This window comes from Colius striatus, chromosome 1, assembly GCF_028858725.1.
Source record: "Colius striatus isolate bColStr4 chromosome 1, bColStr4.1.hap1, whole genome shotgun sequence".
NCBI classification, from domain to species: domain Eukaryota; kingdom Metazoa; phylum Chordata; class Aves; order Coliiformes; family Coliidae; genus Colius; species Colius striatus.
This window is the reverse complement of record NC_084759.1, coordinates 190,377,845-190,396,782: the sequence shown is the minus strand read 5'-3', so window position 1 is coordinate 190,396,782 and position 18,938 is coordinate 190,377,845. Positions and strand designations below refer to the sequence as shown.

General features: G+C 33.3%; 1 protein-coding gene across 2 annotated transcripts in view; it reads left to right on the top strand.

Moving 5' to 3' along the window:
- Positions 1–18,938, top strand: part of TBC1D22A (TBC1 domain family member 22A) — a 175,131-nt gene that overhangs the window by 129,789 nt on the left and 26,404 nt on the right. For both annotated transcript variants that reach the window (XM_062018451.1, XM_062018444.1), the window contains exon 12: positions 9,868–9,963. In XM_062018451.1, the coding sequence (XP_061874435.1) occupies positions 9,868–9,963 (96 nt within the window). The remainder of the gene's footprint in view (positions 1–9,867; positions 9,964–18,938) is intronic.

Below are 18,938 nucleotides of genomic sequence, written 5' to 3'. Positions count from 1 at the left end.
AGATGTGGGTATTTGAAGATTGTAAAGTTGCTGTTCACTGGACAAGAATTCAGTACTACTACCTTTATTGGATTACTTAATATGCTTATTAAAATGTCCAGTAATATTTAAGTGTTCATTGCAATGAAAATACCAACTTTAGTCCAAAAAGACACATGTGTAAGCTTCCATATCTGGAAGTGACTTATGCTTCCTAAGACATCCTCAGAGAGAGGATGTTTTTGAAGTACATAATGGCAATGTGTCAGTAAGCATACTCCCATTGCTGGCTGAGAAGTTGGAAAAAGCAACTATTGTTTTTTAATACTGCCAAGTAGATGTTGCTTTTGTCTTTCAATATTAATACGTGGTATGTATTTGTATAATAATTAAAAGTACTTTTTCCAGTTGTGAGTTAAGCTATCACTTTCTGACTTTTTCTAGGTCTGCTTTGAATAATTAATTTAATAACTTGTATTAAAGCTAATAATATGATAAAGCTAAAGCCAATTAATGAAACAATTATACAGCTATTTCAGTATCTTGAAATCTAGGGTCTAAAAGTCCTAGTGGTTGTCTTAAGCATGGATTACGTATTTCAGCAAAATGTGATAACTGATTAATATCTGCAGAAGAGGATATAATTATGCTCTTTTTAATGAACGAACTATTTTATACAAAGAATTCATTACTCCCATTGTTTAGAATACAGTGATACATGTAAATGAGGCCAGTGCTGAAATTGTATTTAAACAATGCTGACAGTTCTCCTATTGTGTTCATTAATTAATTTCCCAGTATCAAGGTTCTCTGAGAATGAACTGCAAAAATAATTAAAATGATACATGAAGTAAATAGTTTAGAAATTCAAAAGGTGAAAGAAGGAGTTAGTTTAGTAAATATTAGTCATGCTGCTTATTTCTGCTCATTTGGGTTTTAAAAGCAGGTTTTAAAAGGTTCAAGGTTCCTACTTGAGGAAGTATGCTCTGGTTTTGCTTCACATAATCTGCTGAAGTTCTGCTCACAGGTTAAACAGTTGCCATATTCTTTTTTAATCAATGGTGCCTGTTCTTGTTTCAAATCAGTAGTCTGCTGGAAGCAAGTTAATATTTCTGTAAAAATATTTTGCCTTGCAGCAAAGTTCTTCAGAATATAATCAGTTGCAGCATATTTTTTACTAATAATCTGTATTTAGTTTGTGCTTTTTAAGATAAATCATGTCTTTGAGTAGAATTCTGTGAATAAAAGAAGTTGTGATTTTCTTGTGACAGTTTTGATTTTTTTCCCACCTCATTTTTGACCAACTAATTGGTGTCAAGTCACTGCTTGAGAGGGAATTTGTATATTTTAGTTCAAACTAAATTAGTTATTTCAGATACAATGAATAGAGTCTTAATTATAAGGAAACTTCAAAACAAATTTCTTTCCAGCTGGACAATCATGTCTGAATAATTGAAGCCCAACTTTAAGCCTAGCTTAAAATTAAAAAAGTCTTTACACTCAATATTCTTTCTGTCACTGAGTGTAAATGCAACAAAGATGAGTTTTAAATTTTGGCATCCCAAATGTGCATGCCTTTGATAATATTTTGTCTGGAGGTTTACACTTGAGTCTGCCATGTAACCTAGTAGAAAACAGAAATAACCTGCAGCTTTAAGAAAGTATTTTCTTCCAATTCACCGGTTCTGGGGGGTGAGCAACTAGTCAGTCACTTTTGGTTTTATCCTTGTTTTATGGCTCCTCAGCCTTTCTGTAACAACTCAGTCAGTACTTCCGTAACTTCTCTCATGCAAGAGAGATTTTTAAGTTACAGTGGGGGATGTGTGAGTAAATTAAAGATGCAAAATTAGTTTTCTGGTAAGTAGCTAGTGGGTTTGACTTCTCAAGCATGTGCATATTTTTAAGAAAAGTGTTAGTAATGTCATCTTCTCATATCCTCTTATAGCTTGTGTGATCTGACTGCCTAAGCCATTTCCCGAGGAAAATCCTCAGGACTAAGGCATGTAGGGAAGTGTATGCTTCGGCTTTGTACTCGTCCAAGAAACAAAATACATTGTGTGGTTGTGTTTCATGCTGTTGGAGGAAGTAAAAGACAAAATTATAGTCATTGTTAATTACTAGAGATTCTCTAAGTCATTACACTGCGCCAATGCTTGGTAATAATGACTCTAATGGAAATACTTTGTTCTCTAATACATTACTATGGTGAATGAAAGAAAATAAAGCTGCAAGTGATCAACTACTTTCTAAAACCTAAACAGTGTAAATTATTCACTGTTATTGATGAGGACTTCTAATGTTATTTGCCTGTTATTTGTAATGCACTGAAACCAGCTTGGAGTAGTTCCATTAGTTCTTGCAGCTGGTTCTGCTGTTCTTCAAACAAGTCAGGAGTTTTTGATTGTAAACACTTGTATGGAAGGAAAGCTTGCAGAAAGCAGTTTTGGGTTTTTTTCTCCTAAAGGATCCATAAATATATATATATTTGTTTGGGGGTCTATATCTCATCTCTCACCATTATGTTATTGTTAGCTAAAAGTCACAGTGACTGATTATCACTGGTAGAATTCATGCTGACATTGCCATATCCCTGTTCATGCCACATGTGCTGAGGGATGTGGTTTAGTTCAGTGATGAGCTAGGCAGTGTGAGGTTAGTGATTGGACTTGATGATCTTAAAGGTCTTTTCCAACTGTAATTATTCTATGTTTCTATGTTCTGCCTAGCCATAAGTAGCAGGTAAAGTGGAAGCTGTTTGCCTTCTGCTTTATAGAAAACCAAAGCAGGGGATCAAATAATATGTCTCTTCAATAAGTACAAAGGAAAACTAATGGCCAGTTTTCACTGCAGACTGGCAGTAGAGGCTTATTAACAGGGGAAATTACAGAAATCAGTAAGTTTTGTAATAGTTTCCCTATGCATAATTCTTCCATGTATATCTAGGTTCTTTTCAAAGTAATCTTGGAAATAAGTATTGCAAAATGTAATTGTCCCTGTGCAGAGTTTCAACATTACCTTGCATTCATTTCAAAGCCATTCTCCAAGAAAACTGCCTTACTCCACTTTCTTATGTAAATACCCAATTTAGCAAGAAAGGACTGTGAGGGAGTTGCATAGAAAGCTCCATTCCTTTACTAAGATATAGCAATGTTCCTGTATGTGAAGGTAATAAACCACCATCCTTAAGGAGAAAAAGATCTATAGAAGAAAAGCACATTTCAGTATTAGATGTAAAACTACTTTGCCCATTTGTCATCCTAGTCATGATGAACTGTTTAGAAAATTGATGATAGATTCTTTAAATGAACTAAATGAGAAACATTTTTTTTTTTTTTTTCCACACAGTTTATTCTGGAAAAAGGTAGAACAAAGAAGTCAAATATACATTTGAATGTAGGGTTTTTTTATTCTATTTGAATTGAACATATTAGCAAGTGAAGAGGACAGTAATTCAGACTCTCCTCTAAAAAGATAAGCTAATAATGTCGGAAGTGAAATGAAAGATACTTCTTAGAACAATTAATGGGAGACTGGATAAATCAAGGAAATAGTAATTATCAATAGCATCCATTTACGTAAGATATTGTAATAGTCATGAATTTTGCAGGCCATATGTAACTCTCTAACAGGGCAAGATATAGATAAAAGAAATTTCCAGCAATGATCTGTGTTCCTTGTAGCTGGAATTTTGCAGCAGATGTTTATATCACAAGTCATCTTTTGGGAATTGTTGCCAAGTGTTGTTGACTAGACCAGACAGATCAACTTCTAAATTGTAATGAAAACTGATTTTCATATAGTTTTCAGCACAATTTTGCCAAATCTAATAGAACTTTGTACAACTAATAATTTTTTAAACATTGCTAGCAAAAATAGGAAATGTGAAGGCAACTCTTATGGAGGTATTTTTTAAATAGCTCTTCTATGAGGGACTTACAGTGAGCACTAAGGGTTAATAATTTTTACATGTTTTTTTAAGGCTGTACCAGATAGTCCTGCCTTGCTGTTATGACCTGAAAAGATCTATTTCTGTTACAGATTTTGAAATGCTATGAAATGTGCTTGCATTAAAACCAAATCTGATCCAAAGATCAATCCATACATTTTCATATTAATTGATGGATGTTTGCATTATGAACAGCTACTTATAGGCCTTACCTCTAAGTAATGCTGGGATTTTTGTTTTGCTTTGCTTTTTTAAGTGCAAATGATCCAACTTTGTTGCTATGTTTATTGACAGAATAAATTCCGATTAGACAAGTGCTGATTGTCACTTACTGCTTTTAAGATCATCCCCTTGGAAATGGTCATGGTGAAACAGAAACAACTATAGAAGATAATAAAAAATTTACTAACTCAACAAAAATAAATGTGTTTAAAAGATATTTTTATATATAACTAAAATCACAGAATCTAAATGCTTTCTTAACATATATCATAACTAAAATTTAAATTTTAGCACCACAGAATAATCGTAATTTTGTTATATAACTGACAGTAAAACTGACAGACAGGAGGACGTTATTCCAGTCCCCTGATCATCTTGGTGGCCCTGAGCTGGACTCTCTCCAGAAGTTCTCTGTCCCTCTTGAGAACTTGATATCATAACTTGAGATCATAATATTCTTTCACCATGAGTAAATATGACATTTTAAGAAAGTGTTGTCATGTTATTTGTAGTGAGAAATCAGAACTTGCAAAGCTTTAAGAGCCAGTGAACTTATGTACTAGGTTGATGTAGGCTATTAAGATTGCTGAAAACAGTGACGGAGGTTATTAACGAAAGAAACACAGCTGTGGAATTAAAGGAAGGGCCCTTATATGGATAATGACTGTCTGAAAGACAGAAAACAGATGGTAGGAGTAAGCAGGCAGGTTTCAAAGTTAGAGGAAATGACATGAAATTCTTTTATAATTTGTGGTCAGGCTTTAGCTATTTCTTGTGAAGTGACTGGAAAAGGGATATAGGAGTGAGACAGCAAAGTTTGCTGACAATAACGTGTTACTGAGAGTGGTAAAGATGAGAAGCTGATAGCAAGGAGTTGCAGGACTTCATGTTGCTGTAAATAACCAGGCAGTAAATAACAGATGATATTCCATATGAACAAATATAAAGTGATGCTGTGTTTGCAATAATCCTGTAATGGTATAACTATGGACTTAGAGTTAACTTTCTACACTCAAGTGCAAGAGGAAAATATGAGTTCAGTAGCAATAAAGAAAGACAAAAAAATATCAAAGGCTGGAAATTACTAGGAAAGGAAATGAGAACAAAATGTTGCTAGGCAGCTATGACATGTGCTTTCTGTGTCTTAGATGCAATATACAGTTTAGACCTTGTTTCAAGGCTGAGAAAAGACAGTTGAACCAGTCTATGAGGAATGGTGGAATAGACTAAAAAAATTCTGGTTTGCAAAAGAGAAGGAAAGGTGAATGGACTGAAGAAAGTGAATAGGAGGTGATTGTTCATACTCTCTTTCAATGCAGTAAGTGAGACTTTGAATGAGACTATCAGATGTTGAGTTTAAAACAGGCATGTTATATAGCATGCACTTGCATTTTAGAATTCTTTGCCACAGGACTTTGTGATTACCAAAAAAGCTTACAGATGCAAAAAGCTTCGGGCACATAAGTAAAGACAAATCCATTAGCAACTATTAAATGGACATTTTCTACAGCTTATGTAAGGATATATTTGAGTGTGAAATCATTGAAAGCTGGAAGAGTATTCTGGGGAGGTAATGTTATGATTGCACTCATACTCCCTTCCAACCCCTACCATTCTATGATTCTATGATACTCTTAGTCACCCAATGTTGATCATTCCCAGTGGCAGAATACTTACCTTGATGGACTTCTCATGATGTGCTCATGCTGTGTTTCTTCTCAAACTGGAACTCTTGAGCCTGAGTTTTGACAGTGGCTTGAATTTCTGCCCAGGAAGTCAGAGCTCCAGCCTGATCAAAAGGCAAATCTTGAGGAAGCAGCCAACACATTCCACATCACCATCTAGCTATGGTGATCCTATACTGACTTCTTTATCTTTTTCTGCCATACATTGCTTGAATACATTTGGAAAAATTACTCAAGTCTCTTTACAGCTAAACTATCACCTCTTCATAATGTAGTAATAACATAGTTGCTTAAAGTTGCTTTGTTCATCTGTAACCATAAAGTGTTTGGAAGTCTTTGTGTCTCAGACATTCTTTGTGAGTGAAATGTGTTTGTTTAATACCTAACTCTAGTACTGTTTCATAGTTTTAATCATTCTGAGTACTTAAAAAATTATTGTATTTACACTATCAACACGTGTAATGCCATGGAATATTGCCCTCCTTAAATGCTGAAGTATCCAGGGTATGGGAGACAGGTTAGACTAATCATTGACTAGACAATAATCAGTCTAGTCATGCAACAAAATTTGCATTCTTTCAGTGATTGTCTAATTTAAGAAGTTTAGGGAGTGCGTTATAAAGAATGCCTTTCATTTCATCTGCAGAGGAGATTCAGCATTTGCAGGGCAATGAGATATTTGTGATGTTAACAATCTAAATGATTTTTATTGATAATGACAGATGGTTCTTAGATAATGCGCTCTGAGTCGTCTGTAATATGTTCAGAATAAGTCTTCTGGAAGGTTGTACATCTGTCTTGAGATTTTTTGCTAAAATATTTAAATCAAGGTCGTTGTTTATATTTGATTTTAAATAGCTTTTATCTAGTAGTCTGCTTTTCTGTACATTTAGAGATCAAACTGTTTCTAACTTCAAAAGCTACAAATGGAAAAGTATAATAGGTAGCAGGTGTAGGAAAAGGCAATTATGCATTAGCTGTTTTACTCAATTTCCAAAACTGTCTAAAACTATCCACTGGAAATACTTTGTAGCCTAGGCTTATCTCTGAAACATGATGAATTTTTAAATCTATGGGGTATATGCATTTTTTCTCTAATGAATTGCATATTTAAACCTATTTGGTCTAATTTAAAAGAGCTGGAGAAAATTGTATACATAAAAAAAAGGTTGAACAGAAAAATATCAAGAAACAAGTGCAGGTTCTTATACACTTCCATATTTTTTTTTTTTTTTGCAATTCCTCAAAAACATTTTCAATTCACAGTATTGCAGTTTGGGAGTTTATTGCTTTTAATTTTTTTTTTTAGAGTCACTTGTCTTGACTTTCTGCTTATAAAATAATTTTCTTTATTATCTGATAATAGAATGAGTTCTGGGATTTAAAATCAGAATTTTAAGTTAGTGTCAGGGAAAAAAAGGATACTCCAGTGATCTATGTAGTATTGTTTTGTGAGTGAATGTAAGAGAGAACAAAATAAACAATTTTACCAACAGCTACTGCAAATTTTTTTTTGAAAGTTAAAAGGCTGCTTTCAGACAATTTTCTTTAATCCTGCCCTTTTCTCCCCTGTGCTTCTCAAGAAACTCTATGATGTTGGAGGAGTGAGAAAAAGGAAAGAAGATTAATATCTGTTAATACCAAACTAAGTTCCTTTCAGTTCCCTCTTTCTTGCTTATGTAATGTAATTAAAGAAATATAAACCTTTCTTATGTTTGTGTAGGGTAACAAATAATCCAATCAATAAAATATTCCAGATTATTCAGTCTTCCAATATACAAATTATTCAGTCTTCTTACTTCTTCATCGGCAAAAATATTCCTCTTATTTCTTCATCTATCTTCAGCAGTTTTTCTGTACTTTATCTTTACAGCAGTCTCATTCCAGCTTTATTTGACTACATTGCCTTACCATCATTTTTCTTCTTCCTTGCTTCCTTGTTTGATTACAAATGCTCTGGCTGATGCCATGCACTGCAGTTACCCATTCTTTGGAGTAGATCTAAACACAGATCATAGTCCGCCAGGTAACAGTGAACTGAGCTGGTTCTTACTGTGCCAGAAAGTTTTTACCTCGGACAGCACGTACTTCAGAGTGGGTTTCTAGAAAATATGTTGAAGTTTCCTCATACAGACTGTTGACATAGTCTTAAACATAGTCTGTTTTCATTGGATATTACTGCACTGTTTGCCTTCAAAACTTGAAGAAAAGTTGTCACTTTTATGAGATTATGTTGTGTATTCCAAAATAAGAGAAACTTTTCATATATGATTAAAGGCTACTACTTGACAGGACATTTTTAAAGTGATGTTTAAAGTGAGAAATTGGTTGCAGTTCAGTGCTGAGAAAAAATAGATCACAAATGCTGTTTCTGTACTCTTTTTTTTTTAAATATTTTTTCTGATTTTAGAGATGACAGTTACAAAAATTTATCAACAGCTGACATTTTAAAAATACTCCATGTTCTGCAGATATATTTATGCAATAAAACAGGAGGATGCTTGTTTCCTTAGAATTGACTTTCTACGTTTTTTAGAGTTGCATCTGATTATTTAAATGTTGCCACAGTAGTATCTGGTATGATAAGTGGTAGCAGCACTTTGCTTACAAGTATATCTTCTTGAGATACCATTTTATGCTTTTATGTATGTTAACTTTCCATCTCAAGAGAAATATAAGTGTAAAGTAAAAGATGTGGATTTTTCAGGAGCATGATATTAAGTACATGATTCTGTTAAACTCAAACTTTAATATTGTAAATTGGACTTTGATTTTTTGATTTAGACAAACTCTAGAGAGAAGTCTAGTTGAAATTACTGTAGCTTTGTCTGTCCTGGGATTTTACAATGTTATTCAAGTCATGTTCTTCAGCTCAAGTGTTTTCCTAAGGTAGGAAAAATATCACAGGATTTCATAATCAGAATCTTCTTTCCCGTTCCAGAATTAACTAATGCCTATTTTGAGTTTCAACTACACTTTTAAACTTAAATCTTCCCTGCAAATAATTGGCATTATCTAGCAATTTTACATAAAAAGTTGATTTAGTTCATTTTTCTTTAAGACATTGTGCTTTCCTAAAGAGTGAGAAGCAGTTTTGAAATGACCAGTAGAGAATATGAAGCAAATTTGTTATATTTTTAAGGTGCTATAATTAGATCTTATAAATTATTTAGATATCAGCATTTAAGTATCCCTACATTTGTCAGATTATGTAGCTTAATTTTACAATTAATATTTTAAAATGTTATTTTAATAAGATTTTACGTAGCGTTGTTTCACAGTCATCAGATTGGTAATTAAATATAATTATTTTTTCAATTCTTGGTACAGGAAATAAAATCTAAGATTAATTTGGTAATACGAGAAAACTTAGAGAAAGTCTTTACAAAGTAGGATCACAAATTTTTCTAAACTTTTATGAATACTTTTAAAATATTAATTTCTAGAGGGAGTTTTGTAAAGTGATTAAATCTACTGATGTGAACAAGAACAGAAAGCTGTGAGTCTGAATACAAATCTGAGTTGTAACTGTTTTGTACTATGAGTAGATTTTCTTTCCTTTAGTAAAACCCTCTAATTCAGTCAAATATAGACCTAGTTGTATATTTTTAAAAATACTTAATATTTTCCTATGGCAGAATTTATGACTGAAAAGCTACTAGCAGTATTAGAGTTTGCTCTTAGTAATGGAGGTGAAGCATATGTTCACATCACAATGTTGAGCTAGACAGTACAATATTTCATGCCAGATATAAGCTAAAGGATAACATCAGAAACGGAAAACACATTTGTAAAGAATGAATTTAAATATGAGAAATGATTGAATAGCTCACCTTAATTCCCAGTACACATAATATCTATGAATAAGTTTGGCACAGATGAAGTGCAGACATGTTTGTGATATGAAAGGAGAGAGATTTAGCTGACATTTGTTGTCAGTAGTGAATGACATGAAAATACACTTTTGAGGTATATGGTGATCATAAGAATTATTTGTGTATTGAAAGGATGATTTGGTTTTTGTTTTTTTCCTAGTCTGAACCAGAGGGTTTTTCTCATTTCCACTTGTACGTCTGTGCTGCCTTCCTTGTCAGGTGGAGGAAAGAAATCCTGGAGGAGAAAGATTTTCAAGTAAGTGAAGGGGATATTTTTCACACATTGGGTGATATTTATTAAGTTTAGCTTCCTAGAATTACTTAGGGATGAATTTATTGCAAAACAGTAGCAGTTACAGCAAGACTGACAGTGGCTGACTGTTAGAGTTGTCCCAAAACTGTTTGACCCACAATGATGGAGTATAAGCATTAGGGACTGTCCATTCTTTGTCCATTCTGAAAAAAAAAAAGTCTATTTCAACTGATGCAGACGTTGAGAAGATGTTTTCTGGAGATGCTGTCATAAGTGGAGCCTTGGTATTTCACAAAGAGATTCTCTGAAAAGATAACAGAATTTTATATATTTTTTATTAATCTTAAGGGCATCTCTGGAGCTGTTTGCTTATAATTTCTCATCTGTATAATGTAATAGCACACTCTAACAAAGTGACATACATTCTTTCAAGAGGGCTAGGCAAGCAGTCTTTTAAAATAAAGAGCCTTTTTCAGTAGGGAAAAAAGGACTGTTAGAGTATTACTTCAGGTCTCTACATTGCAAAAGCTTATTTTCCAGTGAAGAGCATATCAGAGAGTTGTTTCAGCTAGGGTTTTAATATGGTAAGTAGACAAATCTTTTTCATACCCATATAGAAATTTATGTTACACTATGTTATGTTATGCTATGATATGATATGTCTTGTTAGTGAACTGACCACAGTTCACTTTTTTAGAAATATTTACAGTTTTACCCTATGGTACATATGCAATGGCTGAAAGGCATTGAAGTTGTTTTTACAGCCTGTGTGTAAACAAACCATGCTGCAAAGCCTGTGACATTGCCTACCCTGGGGAAATGGCCCGTTACCAGCTTATTTTCTCTCCATCCAACTGAACTCTGTTGCCCTGTACAAATGAACCATTCTGTAAATTTGTGTATCACTTCAATCTATTTTATCTTTCTTCATAAAACGATTTATTCAGAGCACTTTAACTGTTGTTGTCTATCTTTGCAATAAATAAACGCCTAAGGGCACAACATAACAACTTTAATTTATACTATTTGCCAACACTGTCAGATTTTCTCGATTTACGGTATTTTGTCAAAAACAACTTTAATGTTGGCAACCATACCTCTCAACTACAATTGTTCACTGTTAGTCCTTCCTATTAAATTTTTCCTGTTGATTTCCTGCACCAAAGTTCAGAATTTTCGCCTCTCTACTGAATCTGTTACAAGTCTGTTTAAAGTAAGCAATAACCCTAGGGTATTATACTATGAGATTTGTTTTGTTCTTCTTGCATATGTTCAGATTTGTTTACTGTTTGAACAATTAAGATATTTCTTTATGGTTTAATTTCTTTATAGGCTAAGTAAACTAAACGATAAATCACATAAATCAGGAACACGTTGGAACATATTTATCAGACTGCTTTATATTGCTCTCAACGTAGAAATGCAATTAGTAATTTGGAGGATCAGTAGTAGACAGTGCTGGTTTTATCACTATCATATGTTATCACTAAAAGACTTAGCTTTCTTTATTATGTAACATGACCTTTTAAAATGACTAAACAAAAGCATTATCAATTCTCCATAAGCAAGAAGCAAGAAGCAATCTCTTCTATAAGCAAGAAAAACATCCATTCTTCTGCTTTGTTAATAATGACTGTAGACCATTGCCTAGCCTTTAAAGCAGTAGCTCAAGTAAAAGGCATTTAAACTACATTGGAAAATTGGGAAATTTGGTATGTGCTGTTGGAGTACTCTGATTACATTGAATTGATATTATTGAGAAGTCATAACTATGGTACATTTTGTACTGAAATTTTTTTGTTCTCTACCCTGTATCAAGAATGATCAAAACATGCATGCAGTCATCTCTGGCACCTAGTGTGCGTCATATTTGTTTTTCTGCAAATGAGCGATAAGGGAAGTCTCTTGTAAGTGTCCCTCAGCGGGCTTCAGTCTTTAGTGCTAGCTGTGAAAACTCATGCTCTTCTTTCACATGTCTGTTTGACCTCTTTCAGTAAAATTAAAAACTTCACAGGAATATTAATGCATAATGATTTCCCCGGAATATCAGATGTGGTGATATGCCAGATGTGACACTGAGGAGGTTTTTAATAAGAAAACATTTTTAAAGGGCTTTGTTATGTAATATTTATTATTTGGTGATGTATTTTATCAATACTGTTATAGACAGGCTGATGACAGAAAATAGTCTTTGCTTTCAGGATATTTGTTTCCATTCTCTGAAGTATGTCTTGCTGCAACCTGAGCAATTGGTAGAAGTATATTGTTTATTTTTCCTCATATGAACAGATTAACTTATAGATTTATAGACCAAATATTCAGCCCTCCATGATAGTATTTCCTTACTATAGACAGCATGTATGTGTGTGGTTCTTATTTTGGGCAGATGAGGGTGGTATGTATTGTTGTGTAGCAGAAAAACGAAATTTTGAAATGAAAGGAGTTAGATTGGCTGGGCTAATGCTATGGAAAAATACAACCTGAAAAATACTCAGTTTACATCTGTAGAACTACATACTGTGATATGAAATAAGTTTTGATGAGGGAAACAGGAAGAAATAAGTGTTTTAACTCAAATAATCATATGTATATGTTATAGATATCCAAACATATAAATAGACAAGTACATGAAAACTTGTTACACTTGTTTGAAAGAATGTAACAAAATAATTTTGTCACTATAAGATGATGATAAGTTATAACAGAAGTCTTCATTTTACTGTTCTTCTTCTCCTCTATTTAGTCAAATATATCATGGCAAACCTCTGAAACATGAACTTTGCAGAAGTTTTAGTCACAAACAAGTGAGGAGAAAGGTGATACTTTGTATGTAAATCTAGAGCAATTTACAACTTTATTTGTAAAAGTTTTCCTGTGCCTTATGAAAACTGCGACCTCTTGACTTTCCACGCGACACTTGTCCATTCCATGTCCTTATAAATCATTCGTGTCTGACTCCTGTAAAATACAGTACACTGGAATGAAGGACAAGTGTTTGAAACTGCAGTGTGCCATTTGATTGTAGGAAGTTGAGGAAGGGGTAAATGTCAAATATTTTGATTTTTCTAAGAGTTTATAGTTACTTATATTTTTTCCTCCTTAATCAGTAACCTTTCCAGTAAGGTTTGATCCTATTTTGAAAGTTGCTATTTAATGCAGTGAGCTGTGAGATGCAGTGCTATCTAATGAGGGCACAGATTAATACATGAAATTTTCAAATTTCCCAGGCTCACTTTTCGGTAGCACTGAAACTATACTGGTATCTTTTCAGGTTGACATTTAAAATATTTCCTGCCCATGTATAATGCAAAGATTAATATTATTGTAAAGAATTATAGTGTTTTAGTTAGAGCTTGTTATTCTCTTAGGGTTCTCACTTCTAGATAGTGAGAGTCTGCTTTACCTACACAGGATGCTCTGCAAACCCAGCTACAGAAAGCGAGTGTAGGTAGCTCTGTGGCTCTATTCATGCTTCAGATTAGCAATATTTACTTCACTTGTCAGGTAACAGAGAACGCAATAGGCAGACCTTTTAGTCCTGGCTCATATTTTCACTTGTAACCAGCGTGATATTTTATAGGAACGAATAGATCATCCTTGGCTAATGATATTTCTGTTGATGGTATGAATTTTCTGTGTTAATTCACCAGTTCCAGACTAGTGTCAGATTAAAAATATTTCAAAACCACTAAATTTAATATATATAAAATGATATGATATATATATTATATATATATATGATATGATATATATTTTATATATATATATATAAAATGCCTAAGACTTGGACTTACTGTTCCTCATTTTCCTAGCTACAGCCATCATTCCAAAATTCTCTTGAATTCTTGAGACATGAATGGTTGATGGTGTTAAGTGATAAAATATTCAGTATGGTTTTGAACTTATTTAGAATTAAAATATTAATAGAAAATAGAACTGTTGAATGATTTGTAAGGAAACAGGACTTCAGGGACTAGATTCAGCTGTCAAACCAAATATAAGGTAATAGTAATGTTGGACTGATACTGGTTTAACTCTTAGATATTAGCAACTTTGTCAAAATGTTAAGCTTAAGTAAGTTATCATTCTGTTGACATAGCTGAGCTATAAAAATATATTCAATATGCTGTGGTAAGGATTCTGTCTTGCAGGTATTTTCTTCTTTGTGATTCTAAGATACAGGCTTTTCAGTCAGTCTAACAGACATTTTCACCCATGCTGTCATCAACTCACATCTTTATTACTGCAATGTCCTTTTCTTTGGCTTTGACAAATGCATTTTTGCTTCATTTATATTCAACCAGACTGCAAAGAAGCTGTAAAGATCATTTTTTTAGTCCATCATTTTTTCTTGCTTTGCATCTCCTTCATCTCCCTTTCCTTTATAGCACCAAGGAAAACTGAGATGCTTTCTCTTTCAAGGCCTTTAATGGACTAATACCAACACCTTACATGTCATCTCATATTCACTGTTGAGATGCTGACTGCCAGTTTATCAGCCAGTGATGACAGCCTCATCACACACTCGAGCTTGCAGGAAAGTATCTGTGCTATCTCCCAGGTTGACCGTTTACTTAAATGGAGCACCACATGCAGTTATTCAGTTACTTTCCTCTAAATCCTTATGTAAGTTCTGTTTTTCTGCAATGCCTAGAATAGATTTGACAGGTAGGCTTGAGTCTGTTAATAGCTCTTACAGTCACGTTGACTAGTTTTGTGTTACTTCTTGTTACATTTCTGTGAATTTGTTGTCTCTTGTTTTATACTTGAGTCATAAAAATCTTTGCGGTAATGTCTGTCCTTTAGTCTGATTTATATACTCTTTAAAATAACGATTCTTTCATCGTTATTTTGTGTAAATACTAGGGAGTAAGCCTTATTGACTTCAGGATGAAAATGAATGTGTGGACAATTGTCTGTCCTCTTAAAATGTAGATATATACTCTTGGTTCTTTTCAAATGTTTAGTTATGGTGTAGTATTAACATTAGTTCAGGTGATAGTGTGAACCACCATCTTCCTACATTGTATGATCAATAAAATGTTACAGAAATTAAGGTTATTGTCGTGACATGTCAATGCCTAATGGAGTTGTTGTCAGGTTTGTTCTTATATTAAGTCTTAGATTTTGTGCAGGTTAGTTTTAAGGTGCATGCCAGTTTCAGAGGGTAGTGAAACATTTCGCAGTGCTTGCATTTGAATAAAAGTCAGATACAGGGTGACTCTGAAGTACATTTTTAGCTCAGTGATGGAATGAACACTATCAATACCTTTGGTTTGTTTTGCCATTCTTTCCATCTTTAGTAATCACTTAATTAGAAGCAGTTCGGGGTTAGAAGGTTCACTACTACCTACCACTTCAAAATCTCAGCTCACTTGAATACTTTGCCCCTTTCTTTCATATAAAAGTAGAAAAGTCTCAGATTAATATGTTCTGATTTATGGTAAGAATGCACTGCTGATATTTCAAGTCTCATTTAACACATGAGCTTGCCATTTAGTCTTTTTCCTCACATTTTTCAGCATTTTGGGGATGTAAAGGGAATTCTTTCTCCCTGCAGTCTGTTTTCTGCCTGATTCCACAATTCCTGAAGTTTTATATTATTCCCTGAAATAGAGAAATAGTGCTCTGGTTTTGTGAGTGAACTTTTGCATCTAAAGGTTATTAGCTTGTGTCAATTCAGGTCTAATGTCAAAATTAAAAAAAAATTAAAAAATGGCAAATTGTCTTTCTTGCAGAGGATTTCACAACTGTATTAAATGTTGATATTCAACATGAAAGTCTAAATAATCAATAAGCTATTGAAAATGCATGTTTTTCTTCCCTAGAAATGTCTTGTAGGAACATACAGGTGATAACCGTGTTATCTCCTTATTTCATTCTTGGACTTGACTGCCGGTTTTTTTCATTACACTATTACAGACTTTGCATACACTCACAAAGGAATCTGAAACTTGCATTTATCCGCATTTGCTGATTATTACAAGGATATTTTTTTATTTTTTTATTTCACTTTTCACATGAAGTAACATTTCTGTTAGGCTAGATTCTTATATGTGAGCTAAAATCACTTGAAATTTTTAAAGAAAGGCAAATCTGATTCTATATACCTGTCAGAGTGTGTATTAGCTACAACTGCAAAAGTTAATTAATGTAACTTTACTACCTAAAAACGGGATTGGTGAATACTTTCAGAGGTGACTGAATAACAAGGTACTTGGAAGAAAAATTAAATTCACACTGCCATCTGCATGAGTAACAGGCTACAGTTTAGAAAGTTTTAATACTGGTATACTTCCCAGTGATTATCTACCTTAGAAACGTATCATAGATCAGAAACTTGATTTTATTTTACACCATCTGTTTGCGCTCAGCTACAGTAACACAGGTTTCCTAAATCTTTCATCATCTTGTTCCTAGTTGATGATGTGAGTTTTTTAATAGTTATATTTTCTACATTAAAGTACAGGAATTCTTACTTCATATGATATGAGATCTAATGTTTTCAATTTAGCTTCTTGGTGTGTACTGTGCTAAAAATTTTGTTACCGTTGCTACTGCAGAAAAAAGAAAATATTCTGCATTCAAGAAAAAATCAAAAGTAATGTTTCTGAACAGATGGATTTTCTGAGCAGAGGAGTGTTTACCTTTTCTCTCTGTAAGCTCTATGACTACATGCTTTTGTGGATCCTGCACCCTCAGTCTTCCCTGTGTGGAAGCTGACAGCTACATTCTGTGAATGTATCGAGACCTGTAAAGAGTTAAGTTCTAGGAACATGGAAATGTTTCTAACTTTGTAAGAGCCTGGCTACTAACATTGCAGTGATTTTGTTTCCTGCTGTGAGAACTTTTGGTGGACATTCAATGTATTGTCATGTGTTGCATGAAACTGGAAGCTCTACTGTTTTAGACTTTGAACATCATAGCTAGCAATCTAAAGAGATTGCTGCTTAATCTCTGAGTACTGGTAGTAGACAACTGGGAGTTAGCACCGTTGAATCATTTATGTTTAGAGGAACCAACTTAAAGTAATAAAATTAATGACATTATTTTTGCATGTGAAAAGCTTAGTCAACAGAGAATGACGTAGCTGGTAAAAGTTGTCAAATACAGTCTTACAGGGGGAAAAACATTTGATGTCCATTGGTATATATTTTTACTATCATATGGTATCTTAACATGTCAGTATATTAGAAATTAAATGCAGAGACATTTTATCATACAGTCTTAAAAATACAAGTTTTGTCCAACAGATATTATTATGGCAAAATTTTAATACTAATATATAACAGACTGCATGTCATCCTTCTTTTAACTTTGAGAAACTAGTGGTGCTTGCCTTGTACCAGGAGAGTTACCCTCTGCCTAGAAAGATACTGGAAGATTATGACCAATTTACCTACTACACTAAAAACGGTTTAAGAAACGTGAAAATGTAAATAAAACTCCTAACTTCCTTATCTCTGAAGCTTCAGTGTGCTTTTTGGTGATCCTTTTTCTTCTGATGGCTTTAAATGACTTGGATTTAAATGTGCAAGGCCGAGAATAGAAATCATAAAAAAAACCACAAACAAACTCCACTTTTGATAAATATTTTCTTCAACTGCCAATGTGAGTACTTTTATACCTAAATTCACCTCTTTTTCATTTGAAACTTGAGTTTATAGGCCAAGGGTTCATAGTACTAATACATTACTCGTGTGACTTTTAAAAACTAATATTTAACTTACCTCAAGTTATACAGATGAGTTTGGGGTTCTGTATCTGAATTTGAAATCTGCACATCTGTTTCTGCTCGCTTTCCATCTATCACCCAGAAGTCATAGTTACTCCTGAAAATATTTGGAACAGTCACAGATAGTAAAGTTACAAATTATAGTACAAAGATACTGAATTGCAAGTAACTTGAATACATATATAGATATATATTTGCTGCTGAAACTCAGAAGCTACTCTGTACTATGAACTAATCTAATGTTATTGGTTAAATCACAGGAGTCAGTGAAAACTAGGTCTTTCTCTCTCCTTTAGCTGCTTATAGAAAAAGGTAAATACCTGATTCCTGTAGTCATGACTTAATTTGGGCAATCTGTCAAGTTTTTAAGAGACCCATCTTCTACTCTAGAGAATATAATTTTAGGAAAAAATAGGATTGCCAAATTCCTGCTGAAGGAGACTAGCTTTATGGACCAGTGTACTATATCAGTAGGACTTCTCTCCTTGGGAATGCAGCATGAAAATTAGAAAGGTGAAAGGTGGTAAGAAACAGGACTGGGATATTCAGTAAGTAATCTTGATGTAAGTAGAATAAATTTTTTTTTTTTCATCTTTTCTTAATATTTCTAACTGTACTCTTTATTATAAACATTGAGATTTAGTAACTTTATTTTCATTTTAAGTGTAATTTCAAGGAATGTGGCTTTTACCAAGTCGTTTATTACTCAGGTTTGACAAATCCGAAAATAAGCTGCTGAGACATAGTAACAAATGCCTTCTTCCCCATCACATTAATTGAGAACATCTAAAAGGGAACAAGGTATATTACTGTATAAAAGCTGCAGTAACTCTTTCTAGAGGAAATGTCTAGGTGGTAAGAATACAGAGAATTGTTTTCCAGAGGTTGCCATCCACTTTTTCTTGCAAATAGGTGAGGAATATGCTTGAAGAGCGAGGGTCTTTAGAAATATTGTCACTCATCTGAAAAATTTGGAAACATATTTTGATACCTTACACACAAGTGTATGTAATACTTTTATATTTGTTTACTAATTTAAACAGAACTTTCAAGAAGGGATATAGTTATTAATAGTCCTGAATACTTTTCTTTATTTCTCAGTATAAATGTTTAAGCCAGTTGAAAGATTACACTTAAATGTTTTTTTTCAGTTAGTTCCAAATTAAATTGCTATTTGAATAGTTTACTTTTGTGATAGGAAATATGTTGTCATTTTAGATGGTATATTAAATTAAAACATTCA